The sequence below is a fragment of the Pseudopodoces humilis genome, chromosome 23 (genome assembly GCF_049639895.1).
Source record: "Pseudopodoces humilis isolate 2021_Gansu_Grassland_sample_001 chromosome 23, ASM4963989v1, whole genome shotgun sequence".
NCBI classification, from domain to species: Eukaryota; Metazoa; Chordata; class Aves; order Passeriformes; family Paridae; genus Pseudopodoces; species Pseudopodoces humilis.
In genome coordinates, this window is record NC_142222.1 from 9,924,608 (window position 1) to 9,949,628 (window position 25,021).

At 56.1% G+C, this 25,021-nt stretch overlaps 2 protein-coding genes across 2 annotated transcripts; both read left to right on the forward strand.

Moving 5' to 3' along the window:
* The first annotated feature begins 337 nt into the window (after positions 1 to 337).
* Positions 338 to 19,041, forward strand: MLXIPL (MLX interacting protein like). Its single transcript, XM_088066125.1, is given in 17 exon segments — positions 338 to 1,485; positions 7,417 to 7,523; positions 7,655 to 7,737; positions 7,928 to 8,017; positions 8,211 to 8,255; positions 8,541 to 8,739; positions 9,426 to 9,503; positions 13,328 to 13,506; positions 13,508 to 14,177; positions 14,803 to 14,876; positions 15,241 to 15,415; positions 16,059 to 16,171; positions 16,332 to 16,451; positions 16,654 to 16,781; positions 17,071 to 17,194; positions 18,317 to 18,446; positions 18,804 to 19,041. Coding segments are annotated over 17 exon segments (2,742 nt in total). The 5' UTR covers positions 338 to 1,186; the 3' UTR covers positions 18,932 to 19,041.
* A 583-nt stretch (positions 19,042 to 19,624) lies between these two features.
* TBL2 (transducin beta like 2) lies at positions 19,625 to 25,015 on the forward strand. The gene is made up of 7 exons (XM_005525901.2): positions 19,625 to 19,778; positions 19,865 to 19,989; positions 20,241 to 20,425; positions 21,053 to 21,204; positions 22,276 to 22,402; positions 23,395 to 23,547; positions 24,499 to 25,015. The coding sequence occupies exons 1-7, from the start codon at positions 19,643 to 19,645 to the stop codon at positions 24,953 to 24,955; spliced, it is 1,335 nt and encodes a 444-aa protein (XP_005525958.2). The 5' UTR covers positions 19,625 to 19,642; the 3' UTR covers positions 24,956 to 25,015.
* The last annotated feature ends 6 nt before the right edge of the window (positions 25,016 to 25,021 follow it).

Below are 25,021 nucleotides of genomic sequence, written 5' to 3' on the forward strand. Positions count from 1 at the left end.
CCTCTGTGGCTCAAGCCAGTGAGCAGATGCTCATGACACAGGTCTGGTTGGGATGGCACATTCCACATCCTGTATTTATCCTGGAGCCACTGTCGTGGAGCAGGAGGTTGATGCATCAAGCCCTGCCTGCCTGCCTCTCTCAGGAAACCTCAGAGGTAGAGGTTCGGATTTAGACTGGATATTAGGAAAAAATTCTTTCCTGTGAGAGTGGTGAGATCTCAGCACAAGTTCTCCAGAAAATCTGTGGCTGCCTCATCCCTGGAAGTATTCCAGGCCAGGTTGTTCTTGTGGAAGGTGTCCCTGATCTAGTGGAAGGGGAGTGGAATGAGGTGAGTTTTAAGGTCTGTTCCAACCCAAATGATTCTAGGATTTGATAATTCTTTGATTTTAAGGACTGCGTGACCACAAGGTGTGTAAATCCCACCATACCCAAGCTCATAGCTGTTCTCTGTCACATTTGTTGTTTGTATCCCCTCTCTTGCTGGGTCACAGCTTGGAGTAGGTTTTCCTGGGGCTGTTTCTCAGCTCAGCACTTGGCTCAGTGCCTTGGCCTGTGTTGTGCTGAGCTGAGTGCCCGTTGCTATAATTTTACCTGTTTGTGTCCCTTGATCTGTGTTTGTTCCCTTGAAAGTGCAGGGAGATCCATTAAAGCAGAGGCACTGGGTAAATACCGCCTGCTCCTCACTCCACCAGCACCCGGGATCAACGATTAACTCCGGGTAAACAGAGCTGACTGCCAGTCAGCCCTTGGCCACAGCAAGGAGGGACAGGGGACCCAAAGTGCTCCTCCCCAGGTGTGTGGGGGATGTAAAGGCTGGAGTTGGATGTAAAAGCTGGACGCTGCTGGAGCAGGACACTGGCATGGAACTGAAGCTCTGGTGCCTGGTGGCCATTGGACGCATCCTGCTGATGGTGTGCCATGGGCGGGATCAGTCACCAGCACTATAAATAGAGCTGGCAGCGAATCTGCCCTGGGGAATAACTGCTGAACCCTGGAGCGAGGAACAGACAGTGTGGGCTGGGTGGAGGAGGTGCCTAGGAGGAGGCGTGATGCCAGTATCCTGTACTGGGGAGCCCAACAGCATGTGCTCGATGCCAATGCAGTGCCTGTAGGACTTCAGCTCAACCGGGACGTGGATCACAGTGCTGGATCAGATCCATAAGAGCTTCCCAGTAGGTGGCAGGAATGGCAGGAGCTCAGGTGGGACTACCAGGACCTTTCTTGGAGCCTCCAGTTGGGCCTTGCCCCATCTCCGACTCTGACTCTGAGTCGGAGGATCCCAGAGCTGTGGGTGGCACAAGACCCAACGCTGCAGCACAGAACTCCTCCCAGGTCATTCACAGTGGCCACTTCATGGTGTCATGCCCGCACAGCGACTCACTGCCCCGGCGACGGCACCACCGTACTGAGCCCGAACCAGCTGATCCCCGGAGTATCGATCCGACCCTCACCTGGCTCTTTGAGTGCATGAGCCTGGAGTACAGGTGAGTCCCAGGGCTCTCGCGTGTGTCTTACAGACCCCCAGCTAGCTGAAGGCAGGAGGCTAGCTGAGCCCAGTTCCCCAGCCAGGAATTTTTTTCCATCTGACCTCCTCCTCCTCTTCTCCATGGGCTGTGATGTGCCATATGCTCAGAAATTGCCATCCTGGTAAGTTTCAGGGAGAAGGAGCTGATGTTGGGTTGTTGGCTATGGAGTGAGGTGAGAAGCTTCTCTGTTCACATGTAGCTTGACTCTCCTCCGCTCTCCAATGAGATCAGGTATCACTGTGCCCAGCTATATTCCCCCATGGCCAGGCCTGGCACACTCTGTAGAGCAGCAGTGACCCTGTGGACAGCTAACACTCAGTTCTTTGGCAATCCAGCCCAGAGCAGGAGTCCTGCCTTCCGTCCTTGACTCTGTCCCCATGTCCTGAGGTTATTCCATGACATGCAGCAGCACTTGGGGCTGCATGGCTGCATGGGTTTTGCCCAAAGTCTCCTGAAAGCTTTCCTCCTTCTCTCTGCAAAATGAGATGGGTGACTGCATTGTTCCCCTGCCACACAAATTGCCAAAGTCCAGTGGCAGCTCTTTGGTGAGAACAGGACAGACTGCAATGTCTCCTATGGCCACGGTCCACATTCTTGGAGGCAGCTCCCCTCCTTTGCCAAGCCCCAAGGTTTTGATTTCTCTCCAGTGTGGCATCAGCATGACTTGCTCTTCTAGAGTCAGTGCCAAACTGCTTGCAGAGCTTTCCCAAAATGTCCAAATGTGAAAACCTAGATGATGATGTCCTACCACATGAAAGCAAAATCTCAGCAAAGCAGCCTTGAAGAGATGCCCATTGTCTCATCCAGGGTGTCATCCAGTGGCTGAGCTCTCAGGTTTGCCTTGGAGTCCTTCAGTACTCAATGCCATAGGATATGTGGTCACTGCCAGGACATCCTTGTGGATGCTGGGCACAGAGACAGCACTCCAAAAGGTACCAGTACCCACATAGTTGTGGACATCTGACCCGTCACCATATCCCAGGTGGTGGATGGGATCAGCCCAGTTTGCCAGCACAGCACAGCTCTGCTCCAAGGAGCTAGGGAAGGCAGTGCTCTGTGGAAGCACAGGGAGCATCAGTGTGGTGTGACCCAGGTGAGGATCATGCTTCATGGTTGGGCAGGTCACCCCTGAGTGCCACAAACAGGGGACGTAGAGACACTTGTGACCTCTCCCAGCCCCATTCTTTCCATACCTGGGCCCTGCAGCTTTGAGGCTGAAGAAACAGAAACTGTCACACCAAGGTGCTCGAACTATAGACTCGTGCAAGGTAGCTTCAAGTGTGTCCCTGGGCTCTGGAGCTCCCAGGCAGAGTGGAAACAGGGTACAAAGACTTTGACAGTTGGAGTACTGTGTGTGACTGGGGACTGGCCATTCCACTGCAGTCAGGGCTCCATTGCTCCAGTTCTCCCTACCCCCTGGACTCTGAGTGGCTCATTTCCCTCCTACACTGAGCATGGCAGTGCAAATGCTGCCTCCTATGTAGTGGGACACTCACCCAAGCCTTGCCCTTCCAGGGGCAGCCACAGCTTCTCTGTGCTGGGACCTCACCACCCTCACAGGGGAGAATTTCTTCCCAAAATCTCATCTAGCCCTGCCCTCTGACACTGTGAAATCATTCCCCCTTGTCCTGTCACTCTAGGCCCTTGTCCAAAATCCCTCTCCAGCTCTCTTGGACCCTCCTTAAGCAGTGGGGGAGGGGGGCTCTAAGGTCTCCCCAGAGCCTTCTCCAGGCTGGACAACCCCGGCTCACTCAGCCTTTCTTTTGTAAGTACATTTTCGACACATTTGTAGGCAGCAGCTGGAGAAAGGTATCAGGTTGGGAAAATAGATTTAAGTGTTCTTGGTGCGTTTCTTCATTTAGTGGTGTCTGATTTGATACTTCTCTACATCACCTGCCATTTCACAACTCCCTTCCCAGACAGGTTCCCAGAGGCAGCGGGGTCACCAGCCCAATATCCTCCAGCCCTCAAGAGAGCACCCACAGTTAAGCTCAGACTAACTTCCTAACCAAGGAGAAACCACTGTAAGCTGTCACCTGGGAGGCACCTGTGGAGTTCTTCATCCAGCCCTCGTGCAGGGCAGGGCTAGATCCAAAGCCATGTCAGATTGCTCAGGGCCATCACTTTGACAGATGGAGCCCTAGGATGTGAGCCCACCACCTGTCCAGCCTGCCCAGGACTGCCCCTCTCCTGCAAGGAATTGCTGTCCATGGCTCTAGTTTGGAGTTTACATGTTCCAATTCTTATGTCCATTTCCCCTTGGCCTTTCTCAGTGGATGTTTGAGAACTGTCTGCCTCCATCTCCTCCTTTGGGCAGCTGATGGCAGTAATTCTCTCTTCACCTTCTTCAGGCTGAACAAACCCATCCCTCACACTCATCTTCTGTCACATATATAAGTCCCAACCACCTTGATATCCTTTTCCAGGATCACTCCAGTTTAATCTCCCTCTTTGTCTATCGGACACAGTGTCCAGACTTGGCCATAACAGTGTGAAGCAGAGAGGAAAACTATCCTGTCTCCTGGTGAGCTGTGACTGCTGCAGCCACCCATCATTTGCCGTCTGGGCTCACACAATTTCAAAGGCAACTCACTAAGCTTTCCCTAAATATTTTTCAGTGGCTACAACTAGAATTCCTTCCTTCTCCAGCACTCCCCCTCTGCATTTCCCAGACATTATAGCAGTCCTGTCTCAGCCTGAACAATCTGGGGATATGACTTATCTTCCTTCCATGGGCAGGACTGTACATCACCCCTCACTGGTAAAGAAATGTTCCCTCCTCATCAAGGTTTGCTTTCAGCAGTAACTTGTTCCTTCAGATCCCCCCAAAGAGAAGCAACTCCCCTCTCTGAGGTCTTCCTCCTAAGGCTAGGGTGAAGCAGTTCATTTTTACCTGTATTCCAGGACATTTAGAGCAGCTTCCTGCTTTAATGATCCTTTTCCACTCCTGCAACATCCTGCATTCCTTGACTCCTTCCCTAGAATGTTGTTTCTCCATGTAGCCCACCTGGCTGTGTCTCATTACCCAAAAAGCTGAGGGTGGAGCTGAGCTCCTTCAGGAGCTGCTTACACTATGACCTTAGCACAAGAAGGCTCATCCTCTCCATCACCACACCCCATCCTGTCACTTATTGTCGGGAATCACTGACATGGGGAACATCCTCTTGAAGGAAGGAAAACTGGGGGCAGATTGGGAGATGTGAGCTGCAGTCACTCGTGGTCTCACCTGGTGACATCTGTCTTGGTAGGCAGGAACAGAAGACTGGGAAGTGACTTGGAACATATACTCTGCCTCTCTTGTGTTTTAAAACAAGGTATCTACTTCTTATCAGCCTCTGTCTCCCCTGGGAGAGGAGGAATTGCTGCTACTGATTCTCTGATTCACAGTGCCTTAAATGCTCACCCAGGGGTAGTGAACACCAGGCAGAGACTCCAGGGATGCACTTACAGGAGTTCATCCAACCCCATTTTTCTTCTGGAAGAAGACCTCTGTTCTAAGGGGTCTGATGAGTGGGGAAGGATTGTGCTTGGGCTTAACCCACCCGTGCTGCACTGTGGCTCTGCTGTCATTAGTGGCAGGGAGCTGCACTCCGTTCTTCTGTCATTCCCTAAGGTTTTGATGCTGATCCTGTTCAAGGATTGTGCTGAGGGACTGGGCTGGTGTGCTGGTGCGGCCCTGCATCTCTCCAGATCACGCTTCTTTTCCCTGCTCGTCTTGCTCTTGATGAAGATGAAGAAGTACTTGTGTTGCCATGAAATCAAAGACTGCAACACCTGAAACTGCTGGATGGGTAAATGAATCACAGACTAAACAAGGTGCTGCTGGACCCATGCCAGCGTTGGACCCAGGCTGAGCCCTATTGCCACCTCACCCTATCCCACAAACACCCTGTCGCCAGTGGCAGGATTCGTGTTCCCCTCCTTCTGACAGTGGAGGGCACCAGGACCCCCAGCCTGTTTGGGGCACCCTATACCCCTCCCATGGTTCAATGTGAAGTTTGCATCAATCTCCCCAGGGGAGATAATTGCAAAGAAGGGTGGGGCCCTTTTCAAGGCAAAACAGGGAGCAAAGATCAGCCTGGTAAGCCCCAAAACTGAAGGGATCATTAAAGGGGGGAAAAAGGCATTTGGTGGTAAAGTTCAGAGGCATCTCCCTGCTGCCTCCAGGTCCCACAGCAACTCCTAGCCATGGCCCACGGGCCTCACACGAGGCCAGTGTGTCCCACAGGCTCAGACTGCTCTTCTCAGCTGGCTGTGAATGAGGAACATGCCCTTGACCAGCAGGATCTGGCCACGTGCCCAGGAATTCTGTCCCTTCCATTGGCTCCTTCACTTGGCACCATCTTGCTGTTTGCCTTGTGCTCCTGGGGAAAGTTCAAAATCCTGGTGATAGTGGAGTGATCAGTATCAGCCTTGACTCTCTGCCGGTTGGAGTCACAGGTCCTTCCCCAGGCCCTGGGGCTGTGTGTCAGGCTGGTTCTCCCTTGGGAGACCATCACCATCCACTCCTGCACCTGCTCCTAGACACATCCCTGCATCAGGCTCTGGAATTGTAGGGCTCCCCAGTCTTCCCCCTCTGCCAGAGGCAGATTTCAAGGCAGGTCAAAAGAGAACCTACCAAAATCATTATTTGAGAACAGTTAAAAGTTTCACAAGTTTGAATGAACAAGTCAGAGGCTTCATACACCACTCTCATCCCCAGCATCTCCCTGGGGACACTGCCTGGTGGCACCTGAAGGGGCTGGGAACAGGGGATACAGCACCCTGACACCAGCTCAGCCTCCACCTTTCCTGCTCCACGCATGTACCAAGAAAAAGTGGGAGTCAAAGCAGCACCAAGATACTTAGGGTACAAACTGTCTGCTGGAGAGAGAGACATGGCTTCCCAGGCAGGAATGCCATGCAGCCTGCAGCCAGCAGCTCTCAAAGGGACCCCTGGAGCACCTGACATTGCCCTGAGGCCATTGGGAGAGCTGGAGAGGTGAAATGGACCTCAAAGTAAGGCAGAGGGACCCTGTCCTTCCCCACAGAGCTCCTGGGGCAGCAGGGCCCTCAGGACCTCCTGGGTGGCTGCACATGAGGGATTGTGTCCCTTGGCTGGATGGAAACAGGGAGTGAAATGAGGCTTCCTTTCACTGCAAATCCCATCAGGGACATCACCACCCACACTAAGATGAGATGCAGAACAAACACAGCTGCCTCTGGGCATCAGGAATTGGGAAGCAGGGAGTCCAGCTCGGGCTGGGGTGGGCAGGTTTGCAGGGATCAGTGTGGAGAAGAGGCTGGGGCAGCTCTGTCTGAGGGCAGGGCTGATGTCACTCTGTGTCTGTCTTGGAGCACAGGCAAGGTTCCTTAACATCCTGATCATCCTCTAGTGTTGTCCTGCCTTCCCAGACCCTCCACGGTGGCTGCCCCTGACTGCCCCAGCTGAAGACAGCATTTCCAAGCCTTGCCTGGTGTTAAAGGGAAGGTCAGAATTAGATGCCCAAACACTGTGATGAGGCAAGAGCCGCTACAGTACATGTCACCACACATCTCACCTGGAGACTTGCCTTCCTGTCCCCCAGGGCCAGAACACAGCTGGCTTGGTTGGGGGCAGTGGGATTCCGCCTCAAAGCTGAGGTTCAGACATCAAGGAATCAATGCCTCAGTGTGCTGCGCTTTAATCCAGGGGTTTGAGACACCTCCTGTGGGTCTGTGAAGCTCAAGGTTTAGGGCTGTGCTTTTCCCAGGGTGTGCAGAAGCTTGGAATTCTCCTGTGGGTGCTCCCACAGATGCCTGGCAAACACCTGCAGTGGAGCCACATGCTCCTGACTTCCACCAGGCTGGTGGCCCCTGGGCATCTTTCAAGGTGGTACCCCTCAGCCTCCCCTTTGCTTGGTGTTTCAGTGGGAAGCTAGTATCTCCAAAGTGGAAGAATTTCAAGGGGCTGCGACTGCTTTGCTGGGATAAAATTCGACTCAACAACGTGATCTGGAGAGCATGGTACATCCAGTGTGAGTATGGGCCAGACCCCACTCTGCCAGATGCCAGGCTGTGGGATGGGGCTGGCATTGGAACGGCCATGTACAGGTGCAGAGATAGGGATGGGGCATGGATACAGCCAGCTGCATTCTCCCCTGTGCAGATGTGGAGCGGAGGAAAAACCCTGTGTGCAGCTTCATCACCCCTCTGGAGGGCATGGAGGCTGATGAGCACCGAAAACCAGAGGTAGGGCAGAGTCCCTTGCAGCTCTCTGGGGCAGCAGCAGGTCTGTGTGGCACAGTGGGGATCTGGGGGCACGATGCATTTCATAGATTTGCTGGAAAAGGTGTTTCTGATATGGCACAAGGAAAGCAGCCCTGCCTCTGGGGTGCTGGGGCCAGGGAGCTCAGCCATGACCCCCTGTCCTGCCCCCCAGGCTGTTGTGCTGGAGGGCAACTACTGGAAACGCCGCATTGAGGTGGTGATGAGGGAGTACCACAAATGGAGGATCTACTATAAGAAGCGGGTGAGTGGCTCTGCCCGTGCTGCTCCCCATCATGTGGCAGTGCCAGCAGTGGGATGGAACAGTGTGCCCAGCCTGCAGCCATGGCTCACAGGGCAGGATGTGACAGGCTTTTGCCAGCATGGGAGGGGGATGCTGGCTGGCCCCCTGAGCTCTCCCTGCCTGGGGGGTGACGTAGGCTGTCTTCTCCTTCCAGCTCCGAAAGTCCGCACGAGAGGAAGAGATCTGCAGTCCAAAGCAGGTGAGCCTGCTGAGAAAGGGTGGGAAGTGGGAGAAAGTGGGGTACAATTTGCATCCAATTCTGCACTGGGCAGAAGGGCAAAGAAAAGCACCAGGGTATGATAAGCCCATTGGAATGGGATGCTAAGCATCTGGGATGCTGGATTCACCCTCTGGAAGCAGCAATGTGCCAGGCATTAAGGTTTGCAGGGAGCATGGGAGCTGCCATGGGGAGCAGCCAGGGAGCCAGACATGGACCCTGCCCACAAAAGGTGTCCACTGGGCTCCTTTGCTCTATCTCATGCAGGACGAGGATGTCTGGAGGCCAACAGAGAAATGGTGCAACCAGCTCTTCTGCAATGTAGTGCCCATGCTGCTTGGGGATGAGGAGGAGGAGTGTGGGAGCAGGCAGCATTTCGATTTGGACACCTTCCTTTCGGACATATCTGATACCCTCTTCACCATGACACAGATGCCCAGCACCCACCAGGCACTCCCTGAGGATGGTAGGTGTTGCAGACCATGCTTCAGCAGGATGTGGAGGAGGAATCCAGATGCTGCCTCTTCGCTTAGCCTCTGAGAGCTGCCAGTCATGCTTTTGGGCAGGCAGGGTCCCCTGGCACCTGCCCTGATGGAGCAGGGGGAAGAGATGTTCTTGTCCTGCCTAAACAGGGGCCACCAGGGGAGGGGATCCTTAAGGAGTGTTTGGGCAGGTTGAGATCATCCCCCTTCTCCTGTAGTTTCCTATGTACCAGTATGCGCTGTCCCATGGCTGAGCTCCCCAGGGACCACAGGCACCATGAAGGACTTTGCCTCTTCAGGTGACCCCTCAGGGCAGGTCTTGCTTCCATAGCCACTCTTTGCTGTACCTACCTGGCCATGTGCCTCAGGCATCTGCAGCTCCAGCCAGGTCCTGCGCCAAAGATCAGCCTTTCACTGGGGTTCCTGGGAACTGGATGAGGCCCTAGAGGTGCTGATGGACAGAGTGGTGGGATGGGATGGCCTTGGCTCTCCGCAGGGTAGGCACTTACCTCCCTGCCCAGCGCAGGGTGCAGTGATACAGGGTGACTCTGAGGTGACACAGAAGAGTGGCAGCCAGGTAGGTGGCAGGGCAGTGGTGGGAGCAGCCCTCAAGGTGGGTCTTGGGGATGCAGTGGCTGGGCCTTGATGTTCCAGCTCTGCCTTCTTCCAGTGTATGTTGGGAACGCTGACGTGATACAGCCAGATTTGGCACCCCTGCAGCCCAGCCTGGATGACATGGACATATCAGGTAAGAAACAGCCTGGATACAGTACCACATCCCACCCAGCCCTGTGCCCTGTGTCTGCCTAAAATGCGGGGTCACAGGTTTGGCCAGTGGGAGCTGCTGAGACAGGCAGAAAGCACTGGACACCCAATGGCATAGGAAAAGCAGCATGGATGGGCAGGGGCTGAGGGCAGAGCCTTGTTATGACTACCTGCCCCTGGAAAGAGCCATGGAAGGTCAGGAAGGGCTTGGCCAGGAGCTGTGGGAGGGGATTTCTACAAAAAGAGGGTATTTCCAGGAGTGCCAGAGCCCCTCATTTTGGCTGCAGATAGGGGAAGTACAATTGTCCCCCAGAGGAAGAGGAAACCTTTAGAGGGTAGGTTCTGCGGAGTCCCTTCCTCACCCCGCACTGCCCAGCCAGCCTGGGTGGTTGGCTTGGAGCTGGGACCTTGCACTAGGCTGTGCTACATTCACTGGGGACAAGTCACTGTCCCTGCCAGGCTGCCCAAAGACAAATCTGGTGCTGTTTTCCAGCTGGGGGCAGCTGAGGGAACACCAGCAAGTGGGCAGTGGCAAACTCCCCCATGCTGCCATGCAAGCTCTAAGCTGTGAATGTCCATGCAGTCAGCTGGGGACACATTCTGGTCTCAGCACTGTCCCCAAATGCCAGGGCAAGGCACTATTGGGGACCAGCTTTGCCCTCAAACCTGCTAGAGCTGGTAGCCTGTGCACACTGTGCAGAATAGGAGCTGGTGGGGGTTGATGGCTACCCAGCTATAGCTAATGGCCTTGGGCAGCACCAGCATCTCCAGACCCCTCTGTGAGCACCCTGGAGCTTTGTGGCCCATCTCCACTTCCTCCAGGAGGAGGAAAAAAGGGTACTTGTAGCATATGGCTGTGGAGTGTTGCAACACCAGATGCTGGCAGAGAGCAGGCTGGGCACTCCATGTGTCAGGGCTGGTGGTGGCATGGGCGCCCTTGGGATGGATGCTTTTGGGTTGGATGAGGTGGGAAGACTCCTGCCAGCACCCTCTCAATTCCAACCGTAGATCACATCAGAGTGAGGTGTGCTAGGAAGAGGGACTGTTGCCATGGCTGGTGCTTCACCTTCTGTCCCTGGTGCCCCAAGTGGGCATCAGTTGCTGGAAGGTGTAACAGCTCCAAGTGGGTCAAATTGACACTTGGTAAGTGTCCCTTATCCCAAGAGGTCCTGTATGGTGTCACAGCAGCTCCAGCACCTCTCTGAGGGCCCAGCATGGCCTTAAACTCAGCAGGAGATGGCAGGAGCACAGTGGTTCCTTTCTGAGCCAATACATCATCAGGATGGCTTTTTTCCTGGGAAAAGGCCTGCGTTTTGCTTCAGGGTGCTTCTTGGCAATGAGATGGGTCTTACTGCAGGCCACAACATCACGAGGAAACATCCCTTCCTGCTCTGACCATGTCCAGCACCTCATCCCAGGGACACTGCTAGGGCTGGAGAGGGTCCCAAGTCTAGCTGTGGCTCCTGGTCTGCCAGGCTAGTGTGTTCTGGGACAGAGCAGCATCCCATGGGGCGCTTGGAGACCTGTTGGTGGGAGTTTTGTCCTGGATGGAGCAGCTCCCTTGGTGATAAGGGGTTACATCTGAGTACTGTGTGTGCCATGTACCCCTGGGGCTGTGGGGAGAGGAGATTGGGGTGCTGCATGCCAGCCAACCCAGTTATGTCCCAAAAGGTCAATTTTTCAGCAGGGCAAGCAACTTGGGAGCAAGGATCACCCAGCAGCCTCGTGCAAAGCTACACAGGGCAGGCATGTGGGGTGGGCACCATGGGGTCACAGGGCTGTCACTGTGTGGGGTGGTGTGGCAGAGCTCAGTGCCTGTCAGTCAGTGCCTGCAAACCAATCCCCAAATGAGGAAGCATCTCGTGTCTGCGGCGGGTGCTGGAGTGCAGTGTGAAGCAGATGGAGAAGTCCTGAAGGCAGAGGTGAGGGAGCAGTCCAGCCCTGTGCCGCGCTGGCACCGTGCTCCAGGTAGGATCGGTGCTGGGCACTGGGGCTGGGCTGTCCGTCCCATGGGGTGGCAATGCCCTGCTGCACTGCAGGGCTCTCCCCAAAGCCTGGGACAAGTGCTGGAAGGTCTTTGGGTTGGGAAGGCCCAATCACATTGGAGAGCATCCCCAGGTTTGAGCAGGATAACAAAAGTGTGGTTTGTTGACCACACAGTCTCTTCTCCCTTGAGCAGGCTGTGCCCTGGCCATGCTGCACTGCCTGGAGCAAAACAGGGTGATTACAACAGTGAGGAGGAGCATGGGCAAGAGCTACAGGGTGAGGACGGGGCAGGAGAAAGGGAGGAAAAGGCTCCCAGGGACTGCCAGCCACCTTCCATCCCTGTAGCACAGTGAGAGGCTCAAGAGGGTCTGACAGGCATGGCGAGAGGCACAATTGGATCTGACAGCCTGGGTACCACAAATGCCTATAAATACCTGCAGAACTTCAGTGCTGGTGGTGGGGACATCCTGGTGTGGTCATGGCTGAGGTGGGGCTAGACTGCATCCCAGGAAGGCCAAGCTCCTGCCTGCCAGCACCGCAGCACACACTGAGTGCTGGCCTGTGGACGGGCAGGGATGGCCCTGACATGCTGTCAGGGATTCACAATGGCTGTGGCAGGGTTAAGGGGCAGTCTGAGAGCTGACTGGGACATCTCAGCAGTGGCTCTGTCCTGTCTCACATCAGTGTTCCCCTCAGATGGCAGTGCTGGCATGCTGGAATCATCACTGTGCACAGTCCCATGGCATCCCACAATGCTGGCATGTTTGTTCCTCTGGTGTAGATTCAGCAGGGTCTCAGGCCTTTGTGAATCCCAGACAGGGCAGCCCAGGTGCTAGAGCCTGAACCACAGATGATGCCCTGAGCATGGCTGTGCACACCAGACAGGCAGAACTAGCAGCAGGAGCTGGCATTGACAGTGCCAGCCAAGGGCTAGAGAGCACAGCTGGGTGCTTCCCAGAGGACATGCAAGTGCCTGTCCCCAGTGGCTGCTCAGGCACTGTGCCTGTGCCAGGGGCTGCCAAGCAGCAAACCCAGTGAACCCTCCTACTCCATCCTACAGGGAAGCATCCAGCAGTGCCATTCATGTCCCACAGTCATCCTCTCCATGAAAAACCCTCCTTGTGGTGATGCCAGAACCAGCACTGACACAGGCACTGAGCCAAGGCATTCATGGGGCTGATGTGCCCAGGGAGACAACTGCCACAAGTGTGGGACCAACCCTTTGCGCTGTGTTGTCTGGGCCTCCGGAAGGACCAGGGCTGTTGGAAGGAGAGAGGAAGGGAGCGGGAGTCACGGCAGGGTCACGCGGCTCAGCTTTGGGAAGGCCATGGGATGTGGTTAGCCGCAGGCTGCGCATACAGCAGCGCTGGACTGGGCAGCACAGAACTTGTCACCACGCCAGGGGACCATCTCCACGGCTTGGGAATGCCATGACCTGATTGCCCATCCCCTCTGCTGTGGCTGCCCCCCAGCCAGGGTGTCAGTCCCTGCCCCAGCCTGGGGCTGATACAGCAACACACACCCCTGGGAACAGCTCTGGGGCTGGAGCACATGGAAGTCAGCTGGGTGTCAGGGATGGGGTCCCCACACTTGGGTGGAGTTCCAGGTGGGTTTTTCTGCCCCTATGCATGTGGCAATGCTGGCCCTGGGTGAACATGTGCTGGAGCTGCCTGGCCCCAAAAAGTGCAAGCTGCCAGTAACAGGGTATATTACTGGCATAACTGGCGTAACATGAAGTAACCCCTCATGCCCCAGGGTGTCCCCTTCCTCTCCGGGCAGGTCCACTTGTGCCGGTCACTGTGTCTCCACTTGGCTCTGCAGAAATCTTCACCAGCCACCGGCCACCCCTATCTCAGACACAACCAGGCTACCAGGATCCATCCTGCTTCTCGCCTATGGCTGAACCCCTGTTCAGCAGTGGGGAGTCCCTGATGGGTGCTCGGAGTCTGCCTGTGAGTCCCGAGGCCCCGATCCTACCTGGCACCCTCCTCCAGGTGAGTGGGATTCCAGCTTGTAGCCTGTGGCTTACTGGTGGTGTACCAGTCACCCGCCCTGACCCTGCCATGTCTTCTGCAGCCCAGTGATGCCTCCCAGCTCAGCCTCCACAGCACCTTCCCGGGCTCCGAGCTGCCCCTGGCCCCCCTGCCCCCCGAACACCCCGACGTGGCACCCAGCAGCCTCAGTCCCCAGCTCCGACACAAGCCCACACTGCAGTACGACTTCCCTGGCAAGTGCCTCAGCCTGGAGTCACCAACACCCCACTATGTCCCCACCATCCCATCCCCCCAGGCACCACTGCTGAGCCTGGAACCCTCCTTCTCCCCTGCCTCAACCCCTCTCTCTAAGTTCCCTTACAGCAGTTCACCTGACCCCTCACTTGTCACCCACACTACCTCCCCTCCCTCAAGGCCTTGCTTTTCCCCCTGCATCCCAGGGCTGGGCTATGCCACAGGCATGGGGCCCCAGGGATATCCCGGCCCTGCTGTCTCCCAACTCCTCCCCCAAGCCCTGCTGGGCAACCCCAGGTTTGCCCCCTCCAAGGGGCTGCCCCAGGGTGGAGGTGGGTGGCCCAGGGCAAAGTCCAGCGGCACCAAGGCAAGGAGGCTGCCAGGACATCCCCTGTCCCACCTGCCTGAGCCCAACCCCTGCCTGAGCCAGCTCCTGACCACAGGTAACAGGGTTGGGGGGCTGTGGGGGGACACAGGAGTGAGGTGGGAGGCATGTTATTGTGGGGAACAGAGTAGGGACCCCATTTCTCCCTGGCGTTGGGATGCAGGGAATACTGGGCAGGGCACATGGCAGTCCCCATAGCAGGGTAATTCCAAATCCAGGGGTGAAGCCATGCCTGCGGGATCACCCTAGGTTCAGTGGCCTCAGGGGGAGATGCAGCCCAGCCCCAGAACTTGGCTAAAGGCACTGCTGAGAAGTTCCTGTGTCCCCAGTCTGGTCTCTATGGCCCTGTTGGCACAATGGGATGGGGGGTCACTGGTGTCCTGCCTGATACGCTGCCTGTGGGTGTGATGGGACAGGTCCCTTGGGCACTGTCATGGCCCTCTGCTTGCTTGAGGAGGAGCTGGGGCTCCCTGCCTGCACAAGGCTCCCGAGAACATCCCTGTTTTGAAGAGAACAAGAGAACACCTCCAGAGGTGCATCCCTGTTCTCTGGGGCATTCCAGCAGGGAAGGGGCTGCAGCAGTTCTGATGTAGGGAGGGGCTGGCTGTTTCCTGGGGCAGGGAAGGTCACCCCAGCCCCAACAGCCCAAAGCAGCAGTTCCCATCTGCTCCCTGCCCCCTCAGCCAAGCAGGACCTGGTGCTGGATCCCCCTTGCCTGATGGGTGCAGGACTCATGCCCACAGCCCCTGTCTCACCGGTAAGCACTAAACAACCCTCTGGGTTGGGAATTTCCTTCTCCTGGCTGCTGGGGAAGGGGCGGAGATGGGTTTTGGGGGCTCACACTTTGCTGTGGGCTGGACAGAAATGGAGGGGGCATGTGGCTGGGGATAGTAGGAGTTGCCCGAGTTTCTTCTCCTGTAAAAGAACCAACGCAGAGGTGAGAGACATCCTGCTTACATCCAGGGCTGCTGGGACTGCCCCTGCAGATGGTGGCATGGGGCTGCATATCCCCCTTCCCTATCCCCTCATGGTGGTTTGGTTGCCAGTGCCTGGGCAATGGCCAGCCTGGTGTGCATGGGGTGCTGATCTCCCAACTTCCCCTTCCCTCTGCCTTCTCCCAGCAGCAGAGCACTGTCCCCAAAGTCCCTGCCACCTTCCTCTCCAGAATGGCCCAGATGAGCCCAGGACTGGCTCCTGGCTCCAGCCCTTCCCAAGTGTTGCTGCACACAGTGGGCATGCAGCCGAGCCCCCTACAAGTCCCCAAGGCAGAGCAGCAGTCCCCCACCTTGACTTGTGGTGAGTCTGGAGCACCCCAAGGAGCTCCACAGGGCACTGGGGTTCCTGCAGAGAGCTTGGACCAAACACTGTGGGAATTTTAATTTTGGCTTCAAACCCAGCTATTTTCAATTATCCGGCTGAGCATGGAGGGTTCCTTCTGTGCCCCTTCACCTGCCGCTTTCTCCAGCAGCAAAAGCAGAAATAGGGAAAGACAAAAATGGAGCAAAATGTCGGACTGTGGTTTTGAAACCCCGGAGTTTGGTTTTGGAGCAAGAAGCATCCGCTTTCACCCACAGTAACCAGTGTGGCTGCTGGAAACCAGGCTCTGGTGTTCCCAGTTCAGTTTGGTGCTGCACACCACAACCTTGCTGCCCTCGCAACTCTTTCCGTGGAATTTCCACCCCAAGAAATGCTGGGAATTTAAAATGTCAAATCCCAGATGTTCCCATTTCTGAGCAGCTGTAAAATGAGTGGGATTTGGGATAATGTGTGCTTGGAGGCTGAAGTGGAGCATCCCTATCAGCTGAGTGGGGTGGATTGTCCTGGGGTGGGGGCAGCACTGTGGGATGCCCCTCTCTTCCCATCCCAGGTGCTGAGAAGTCACCTTGTCACGAGTGCTGTTGCTATCCCTCTCTTCATAGCAGCACCTTCCCTTTTTCAGGCAGTGACTGGTGCAAGCCCAGCCAGGCTTCCCCAGGACCCACTGCAAAGCTGGGCACTAGCATCTCCCTGCACCAGCCTGTGTCCCGTCTGGGAAGGCCTGAGTCCAGCAAGGTATGGCAGGAGCTGCCAACTTCATATGCACCCCCTTTCCTCCACCCCTGAAGACACCATCCACCCTCACTTCAAGCTTTGGGCCAGCCTGTCCACAATGGGGCTGGTGGCCCATGGCTGTCCCTGCTGCTGGGAGGTGCCTGATGGCACTGACCTGCAGCTGGAGAGCCGCCGCATCACACACATCTCCGCTGAGCAGAAGAGACGCTTCAACATCAAGCTTGGCTTCACCACGCTGCACAGCTTGGTGAGCACACTGAGTGCTCAGCCCAGCGTCAAGGTGAGCACCCAGGGCCAGCCCTGGGCATGCGGGGACATGGCATCACCCAGAGATGCTGCATCCCTGCTGTGACCCACGGTACAGAGCTCCTCTCCTGTGCCCCAGACTGTGGTGCAGGAGGCTAGAGCACACAGCAGGCACACAGTGCGGCCGTGCGAGGGTGGTCTGGGCTCCCTTCCTCTCTCACCCCACGGCCCCCCAGATCAGCAAGGCCACCACCCTGCAGAAGACAGCCGAATATATCTGCAAGCTGCAGCAGGAGCGGGCAGCCCTGCAGGATGAGGCACAGCGTCTGCGGGACCAGATCGAGGAACTCAACGGCTCCATCAAGTAAGGGGGCCATGGCGGGGAGAGATGGGGGAGCACGGTCTGCTTTGGGGTAGCCAGGCAGGGCAAGCAGCTGTGCCAGGACAGCAGCAGGTCTCCCTGGAGCACCTCCCAGCTGACTGTCCCTCTTCAAACCCTCTCTGTGGGAGGGCTGATGCTCAAGAGACAGGATGGAGTTGGGCCAGGTCCCACACCTGCCCTGGGAGTGGGACATTGGCTGGTAACTCCTGCTGAGCTTCCGTGGCTCCCAGCCTCCTGAACGTGGCCCCACGACACTGGTTGTGCCCCACAGCCTGTGCCAGGAGCAGCTGCCGGCCACAGGGGTGCCCATCACACGCCAGCGCTTTGACCACATGCGCAAAATGTTTGACGAGTATGTTCGCTCCTCCACACTGCAGAACTGGAAGTTCTGGATCGTATCCTTTGGGGCCAGTGCCTGCTGCTCCCTCTTACCCTGCACCAGACACCAGGTGCTCTGGTTCATCTGCTGCTACTGGATCTTTGGGGTCCCTCAAGCTCGGGAGACTTTGGGGGACCACTGGGAGATGTTTCCCAGCGAAAGTCACGTGGTGGGAACACACTGATGTTCTGTGGTTAGGAGGGATATTCTTCTCCAAGGGATCAAAAACAGTTGAATAAATGGTTCTCGGGAAGAAGGGAAGTGGATCTAAGCTTATGGAGGGAATTGCTCCTGATGACATGGGAACTGGCTCTGAGAGGCAGCAGCCATGGATTAGGATAAGCCCAGACACAAAACTGGGGACATGATGACTTCATCTGAGTGGTTGCATGGCATACCCTGGAAACACAGATGGAGAGGATCAAGGAATCAGGGAACCTGTGGGCAAAGGGCTGGATCGGCTCCTTTGTGAGTACGGATTAGACACACTGGGACTCACTGGCAGAGCCCGTGAGGTCTGTGAAATCTCAAGTGGCAGAGTGATGAAAGGCACTGCTGCCCATGGTCCCATCCAGCACAGGTCATGTGGAACGAGGTGGACGTGACTTCTGGGGGAAGAGCTGGGGAACTCCTTCCTCAGGACATGGGGTGCCATAAAGCCAGTACGGGCTCCAGGACATGCTTATGGTGGGAGGTATCTCTGTGGAATACTGCCTGCACAAAATTACCAGGCTGGTCCCTGCAGGCTGGGAGCAACAGGGGAGCTTATGAGACACACTGGTGTCCTACCTTGCCCCTGAGCGCTTTGCTAGCTGGTTCCCTGACCTGCTCTGGAGGACATATCTTGTGTCTCAGCAACCTTTTCTGGAAGCTCCAGCCATGACAGGGGGTTTGCACTGCCTACCCACGTGACACTCATGCCATGACCCCAGCAGTCTGGGCTAGTGCCAGGTGTGGTGCTGTGCTGGGAAGGCACTCGACAGATCTGTTCCATGGCCTGTCCTGCTGCCCCAGTAGTTCTGCTCCATGTCTAGACAGGAAAGTCTGTCCTGCTGCCATAGGAGGGTGATACCCACACTGGGAAGAGTGAGACCATTGTCATAGCAAAGCTGGTCCTTAACTCTTCTGATCCCACCAGTTCAGTATCATCATCCGGCCTCTCTTCGAGTCTTTCAATGGCATGGTGTCCACAGCCAGCATGGAGAGCCTCACCCAAACATCTCTTGCCTGGCTGGACCAGCACTGCTCCCTCCCAGCGCTTCGGCCAAGTAGGTGCCTGTGCCTGGCTGTGGCACCTTGAGCTAGCTGGGTTGGCATGGACTGAGGGAAAGACAGAGGCGGAAAGGACAGGGGTGTCCTGGGGGACGGTAGGGCTTATCTGTGGGATGTCCTGGGGCGCCTGCTCACTGCTTTCCCGCGCTCCTGTCACCCACGCCCCAGCTGAGCCGGAAGTGCCCTAACCCCGTCTCCTGGCAGGGCAGGCTCAGCCCTCCCCACAGCCCCTCAGGGTGGGTTTCACTTCACTGCGTGTGCTGCGGGAGCGACCGGTCCCACCGTTCCGGGGCCTGGACCGGGCCGGGCAGCGCCATCTTCCCCAGGAAGCCCCCTGTCTCCTGTCCCCGCAGCCGTCCTGAGCTCTCTGCGGCAGCTGAGCATCTCCACCTCCATCCTCAGCGACCCGGCCCGAGTCCCCGAGCAGGCGGCACGGGCAGTGGCGGCGCTGGCACGCCCCAGCGCCTCCTCCTCCTCCTGACTGGTCCGGGGTTTCCGGGATGTCCCACGGGCACCGGCGTGGGGAGCCGAGACTGCGCGAGGGCTGTCCCGGCCCGACCCCCTGCAATAAAGGACTTGCTGTGCCACGGACCCCGCGTAGTTCTTCAGCCCGGGGGCCGCTTTGGGCACGGCCGGGAAGGGCGGAGAGGGACCGGGACTTGATGGGGGTATTACCGGAGGGATGAAAGCCATTACTGGGAAGGGGGCCAGGGGCTGGGGGGGATGAGGGAAACTGAGACTGGAGGCAAGTGAAGGAAGAGGCAGTGGGGCGGTGGTGCGGGCAGGAGCGGGGTGATGGCCCGGGCTTGGGGGAGCAGAGACTGGAGGGGGGGCGGCGTTGGGGAGCATGAGGACAGAGGCTGGGGGGGCAGGGGCCGGGGTAGGAGGGACGTAGAAGCTGGGGGTGGGATGAGGGACCCCTGGGTTGTGCGGTAGGCACGGGCTGGGGTGGGCAGGTGCTGGGGGACTGTGGCAGAAGAGGGTCTGGGGGGTTGATGGGGCTTTTTGTGAGGCAGGGGCTGAGAAACAGGGGCTAGAAGAGCGTCGGGGGTGTCCGTGACTGAATGGGGGAGGGGTGAGGGGGCGGTTGCAGTATCGCCGCCAGGGGCCGTCCTCCGCGGATCACCGGGGCCGCGCATGCGCACACGGAAATTCACCCCTTGGTATCGGTCGCTGACGCGGCGGCGGGAATATGGAGGCAGCGGCGGCGGCGCTGGGCGGGTCGGGGTTGCCGGGTGCCCTCATCCTCCTCGTCCTCCTCGTCCTCCTGCTGGCGATCGCGGTGCAACGCTCCGCTCCGCGGGAGACCCCCACCGCCCCGCAGGACGGTGAGTATAGTGGGAACGGCGGGGCACCGGGCAGCGCGGAGCGGAGCGGAGCTGAACCGGACCCACCGACTCCTCCGCTCCCGCAGGACCCAGGGCGAACGGGCACGCTAGGCCGGAGGAGCCGCGGAAGGCGAAGCCGGCGGCTAGGGCTCGCAGAGAGAAGCCGCAGCAGCACAGCTTCGCACACCGGCTGCTCGTCGCTGCCCTCAAGGTATCGCGTATGCCCGGGACCGGTGCCTCCCGGGTGCTGATGCCGGTGTGCTCCTCGGTATCGGTGTCCCACTCGATGCCGGTGTCCTGCCGACGTTTCCCCCGGTGCCGCCGTCCTGCCGGAGTCGGTGCAGGTGTCCCTCTTGGTGCTGGCGTTCCGCCTATGCTGGTGTTCCTCTTCCCCACCGGTGCTGGTGTCTCATTGCACCCGCCCCGCCCTCGCGTCCTCTGTGACCACTCTCTTGTCTGCAGGGCCACAGCAGCCCGGTCACCTGCCTGGACTTCAGCAGCAACGGCGAGTACCTGGCGTCGTGCTCTGAGGACCGCACGGTGCGGCTGTGGAGCACCCGGGACTTGGCAGGGCGGGAGCACCGCTGCCTGCGTGCCAATGTGGAGCTGGACCACGCCGAGCTTGTCCGCTTCAGCCCCGACTCACGGTATGGCCAGACATTGTACTGGCACCGGGATGTCCTGCAAAGCTGCCAGTCTCACGGCCAAGCTATGCTGGGATCAGTGGTGTTGCTCTGGGATGGGTGGAGGCAGTATCTGTCACTAGGTCATCATGGTATCACTGATCTGTGGCCTTTCCTGAGAGCAGCTGGCACTTAATCACAGAATCACAGTAGTTTGAGATGGAGGGGACCTCTGGAGATCATCTAGTCCAGCTCCTGGTGGGTTAATGTGGTTTTCAGGGCAAATATCCCAGTGCCCAGCTTGTTGCACGCATAGAAGGTACCCGTTGAGGTCGCTGCCAGCTGACTCTGCTGTTGGAATGTGCTGCTGAGTCTCTCCGTTGGTCAGGGGAGCTCTTGCTGGGTGGGAAATTTGGTGGAAAAGTGTGTTTTGGCTTTTTTAAGTGGTCTCTTTTAGAAAGAGAGGAAGGGATCTCATTCCCTGGTGTGGATAATAAATTCCCTTGTTTTTCATTCAGTGTTGCAGTTGAGACAACACAGGGAGAGAACTTGGTGCCCTTGTAAATATTTCTACCTTCCAGTGTATCCCTCTCCCCAGGTGCCCCTGAGCGACCTGGGCTGAGCTGGGGCTCGGAGCCTGTCTCTCCACAGGGCTTTCATTGTCTGGCTGGCCAATGCTGAGACTCTGCGTGTCTACAAGATGACCAAGAAGGATGATGGCAGCTTCACCTTCACAGCGACTTCTGGGGATTTCCCAAAGAAGCACAAAGCTCCTGTCATTAACATAGGGATTGCAGAGACAGGTATGGAAATGAGCTGCTCACCTCTCCAGATTAGCTTTGATATCCTTGTGAAGCTACTGGATTCAAAGTGTTGGAGCTTTTGGCATTCTCAGGACTGTGTACAGCACCAGTACTGAACTCTGTAGTCTCTTAGGTTTTTTTACTTAATTTTCTACCAACTGAACCGAAAGGTGCGGTTTTGACACCGATTATGTCCCTGTAACCAGCTCTCTGATACGCATGGTCCCTTAATTTACATTTTCAAGGATGCTGTTTCAAAGAGATCTGGTCGCAATATTGAGAGGATCGCTCAATGTTCTCTGGGTTGCCAGTCTCTCTTTAACCAGTCAGAAATCTCTCTAGTGAGTTCATACGCTCTATCTTGAACTTCTGGGATCATCTAGAACAGGTGAGGGTGTGTGGGTAGAAGTTACATTTTAGTGGTGAGGGCTAGATGGATTAATGCATCAGGTATGTGCCAGTGGCAGTTGCAAGCAGGTGGATGTGAGTTCACCTCTGTAATAAGAGAGCAGGGAAAATGTTAACGGAGACTGCAGCTGTGAAAGTGAAACCTTAAACGTGCAACAGGTAGCTGGAAGGTAAACAGGCAACTCTCTGCCTGGGCTGTGTTGGCAAAGGGGAAAGTGGGCACAACCAGCAGTCATGGATCATAGAGGTGTGACTGGGATTCAGTTGCCTGCCTGCTATCCACAGCTTGAAAGGTGCTTATCCTCGAGCTGAGTTTGGGCATGCGTGGTCAGGTGGAATGTGCTTTGTTCCTGTTTGTGGCACAGCCCAGTGAGGCTGCACATGAGGCTCCCAGCTCTGCTTGTAGGGCTTAGGGTCCTGAGTACAGGGCACACATGGGCTCAGTGCCTGCTGCCTGCTTGGGAGCCAGGGTGAGTACTGAAGCATAACCAGGAGCTGAGTCTTCTCATACTGCTCTTTACTCTGTCCCAGGATACACTCCTTGGATTTTGGTGCTGCTGCTGGTTTTCTCCAGCTGCAGGGAGAAGTTGTCCTGGGCTTTTATTGAGTCTGCAGCAGCATTAGGTCTGGGGACTTTTCTGATCTTTGCCTTTTTTTCCCCAGGGAAGTTTATCATGACAGCTTCCAGTGACACCACCATTCTGATCTGGAGCCCAAAGGGAGAAGTCCTGGCCAGCATTAACACCAACCAGATCAACAATGCCTATACCACAGTGTCACCCTGTGGGAGGTGAGTGACAGGATTCCAGGCTGCTCCTTTGTACAGGATAGCATCAGTTCAGACCATCGGCTGTTAGTTGTTACTGTAATGCAATTTTCTGAGGGTTCCACAGTTTAAAAAGGTATTTTGGCCCCCCGGGAGATGGAGCTCATGTGGGCTCAGGCACTCCTTTGTTGCTGTCCTGCCTCAGCACTGCTGTTCTGGTAACCCGAGAACAGCTTCAGCCTTAGGTTGCAGAGGTGGGACAGAGCAAATGACCTATGCAAAGAAAACAGCATTTTGAACTTGTCTATGACCTCTTAAAGGTTAGTAATAAAAGTAAAGGTTTTATTTCTGGGAGATCTCTTTATCAGGAAAATTGCTCGCTGCTGTAGGTTGATTTGCCTTGTTCCTGGCTTGAGGAGTTTGGGGATCAAAAGCATTTAGCTCTTTCACTTTGCCCGGAGAGTTTCTCATTCCTGAGTTGTTCTGGTGCCCTTCCTTAGTGTTCCCTTGTCGCTAGGGGACACAGAGTAGGAAGCGAGGGTTCAATATTGCAGCAGCTGAGATTTCATTTCCGAGGAGGCAAAAGCCTTTATTTCAGGGTTTTCAACCCTTTTTATAAGGTATTCTGATACAGGTTAACCTGATCAGTGCAAGGAACAACACATCTCTCATCCCATTGGTGGGACAAGTGAAGAAACACTCTTAGAACATCTGTGCCGTTGTTTTCAGAACTAAAATCCTATTTACACAACAGTCCTTGAGAGAGAAAAGTTTCCCAAAAGACTTTCCCTTGGGAAACACATCAGCCACCGAAAGGCTGAAGCTCAGGTTTGGAAAATCGTGTCCACGTTCCATTTATCACGTCCATTAATCAGCCAGATTTCAGGGAAAAGTGGAAATTACAGCTGACCAGACTTGAGCGCAGGAGTCAGGACAGGTTTGCAAGAGCTGTGGCCCTGCCTCGCTCAGGTCCTCTGTAAGAGGCAGCCTGTGTCTCCGCTTGTTCCTTCATGCAGGTTTGTGGCATCCTGTGGCTTTACCCCCGATGTGAAGGTGTGGGAGGTGTGTTTTAGCAAGAATGGAGACTTCAGCGAGGTAACCAGGGCTTTTGAATTGAAAGGCCACACTGCTGGTGTACAATCCTTTTCCTTCTCCAATGACTCAAGGAGGTACGTGTGTGTTACCTGCTCTTAGTTAAATGTCTCATGACATGGAAGCTCATTTCCAGGGTTCACTAGCTGCACCACTGAGCTGTGGAGGGGTAAAACACTGCCCTGGGGAGCCAAATCAGGCTTGTGCCACCTGTGTATTCCTTGCTCATAGGAATCTCACGTGGTTTAACAAGACCAAGTGCTGAATGCTGCACCTGGATCAGGGCAACCCCCAGTATCAATCCAGGCTGAGGATGAGCAGATTGAGAGCAGGCTGGGGGTGCTTGTGGGTGAGAGCTGGACATGACCCAGCTCAGAAACTCTCCTGGGTTGATCCCACAGTGTGAGTGGCAAGGGAGAAGGGAATTCTGCCCCTGTGCCCCACTCAGGTGAGACCTCACCTGCAGAGCTATCTCCAGCTCTGGGGTCCCAGCACAGGAAGGACATGGGGCTACTGGAGTGAGTCTAGAAGAGGCACCAAGATGATCAGAGGGATGGAGCAGCTATGCTATGAGGAAAGGCTAAGAGAATTGGAACTGCTCAGCTTGGAAAAGAAAAGGCTTCAGGTTATGTAATTGTGGCCTTCCATGGCCTGAAGGGAGCAAGAAAGATGGGAGAGAGACTGTTTACAAGGGCCTGCAGTGACAAGATAACGGAGAATGGTTTCAGGCTGACAGAGAGTGGGTTAGATGGGATATTAGGAAGAAAGCCTTGGTTGTGAGGGTGGTGAGGCCCTGATACAGGTTGCCCAGAGGAGATGTGGCTGCCCCATACCTATGTTGGAAGGGGCTTGGAGCAGCCTGGTCCAGGGGAAGGATTTTTTGCTTTGGATAGAGAATGCAGACTGTATATGTGTACAGACACACCCTTCCCAAGACATCTCTCTCCAGAGAGGATTCCTGGTTCATGGGCAGGGGAAGAGGTGCCGCCCCTTTTACATGCATTCACTGTGCTCTCTCTTGGCTGCAGGATGGCGACTGTATCAAAGGACGGCACATGGAAGTTCTGGGACACAGATGTGGAGTATAAGAAGCAGCAGGACCCATACCTGCTTCTGACAGGGCAGTGTGCAGTGCTGGACCCATGCCGCATTGCCCTGTCCCCTGACGGCCGCACAGTCGCCGTAGCGGGCAACACAGACATTGTGGTGTACAACACGCAGCGTGGTGAGGAGGAGGAGCGTTTTCTTGGTGTGCACAGCCACCGTATCATTGACCTTGCCTTTGACACCACCGGCCGCTATGTCGCGTCCTGTGGGGACCGCACTATCCGTGTCTTCCACAACGCTGCGGGGCACCGTGCCATGGTGGAGGAGATGGAGGCCCTGCTGAAAAAAACTGGGAACAAAGCCACACGGGAGAGGCTGGAGCAGCAGATCTCCAGTGCTCGCAAAGCGTTGGCTGCCATCTATGGCAAGAAGCACTGAGCTACCCGTACAACAGAAGGAAGCTGTGCTCTGCCTTTGGGGATGTTTTTTTTTAAAAAAAACTCA

Coding starts and splice junctions, on each gene's coding strand:
- TBL2 (XM_005525901.2), top strand. CDS start 19,643: ATGGAGGCAGCGGCGGCGGCGCTGGGCGGGTCGGGGTTGCCGGGTGCC. Junction 19,779..19,864: donor CCCCACCGCCCCGCAGGACG/GTGAGTATAGTG, acceptor CCGCTCCCGCAG/GACCCAGGGCGAACGGGCAC. Junction 20,426..21,052: donor CGCTTCAGCCCCGACTCACG/GTATGGCCAGAC, acceptor GTCTCTCCACAG/GGCTTTCATTGTCTGGCTGG.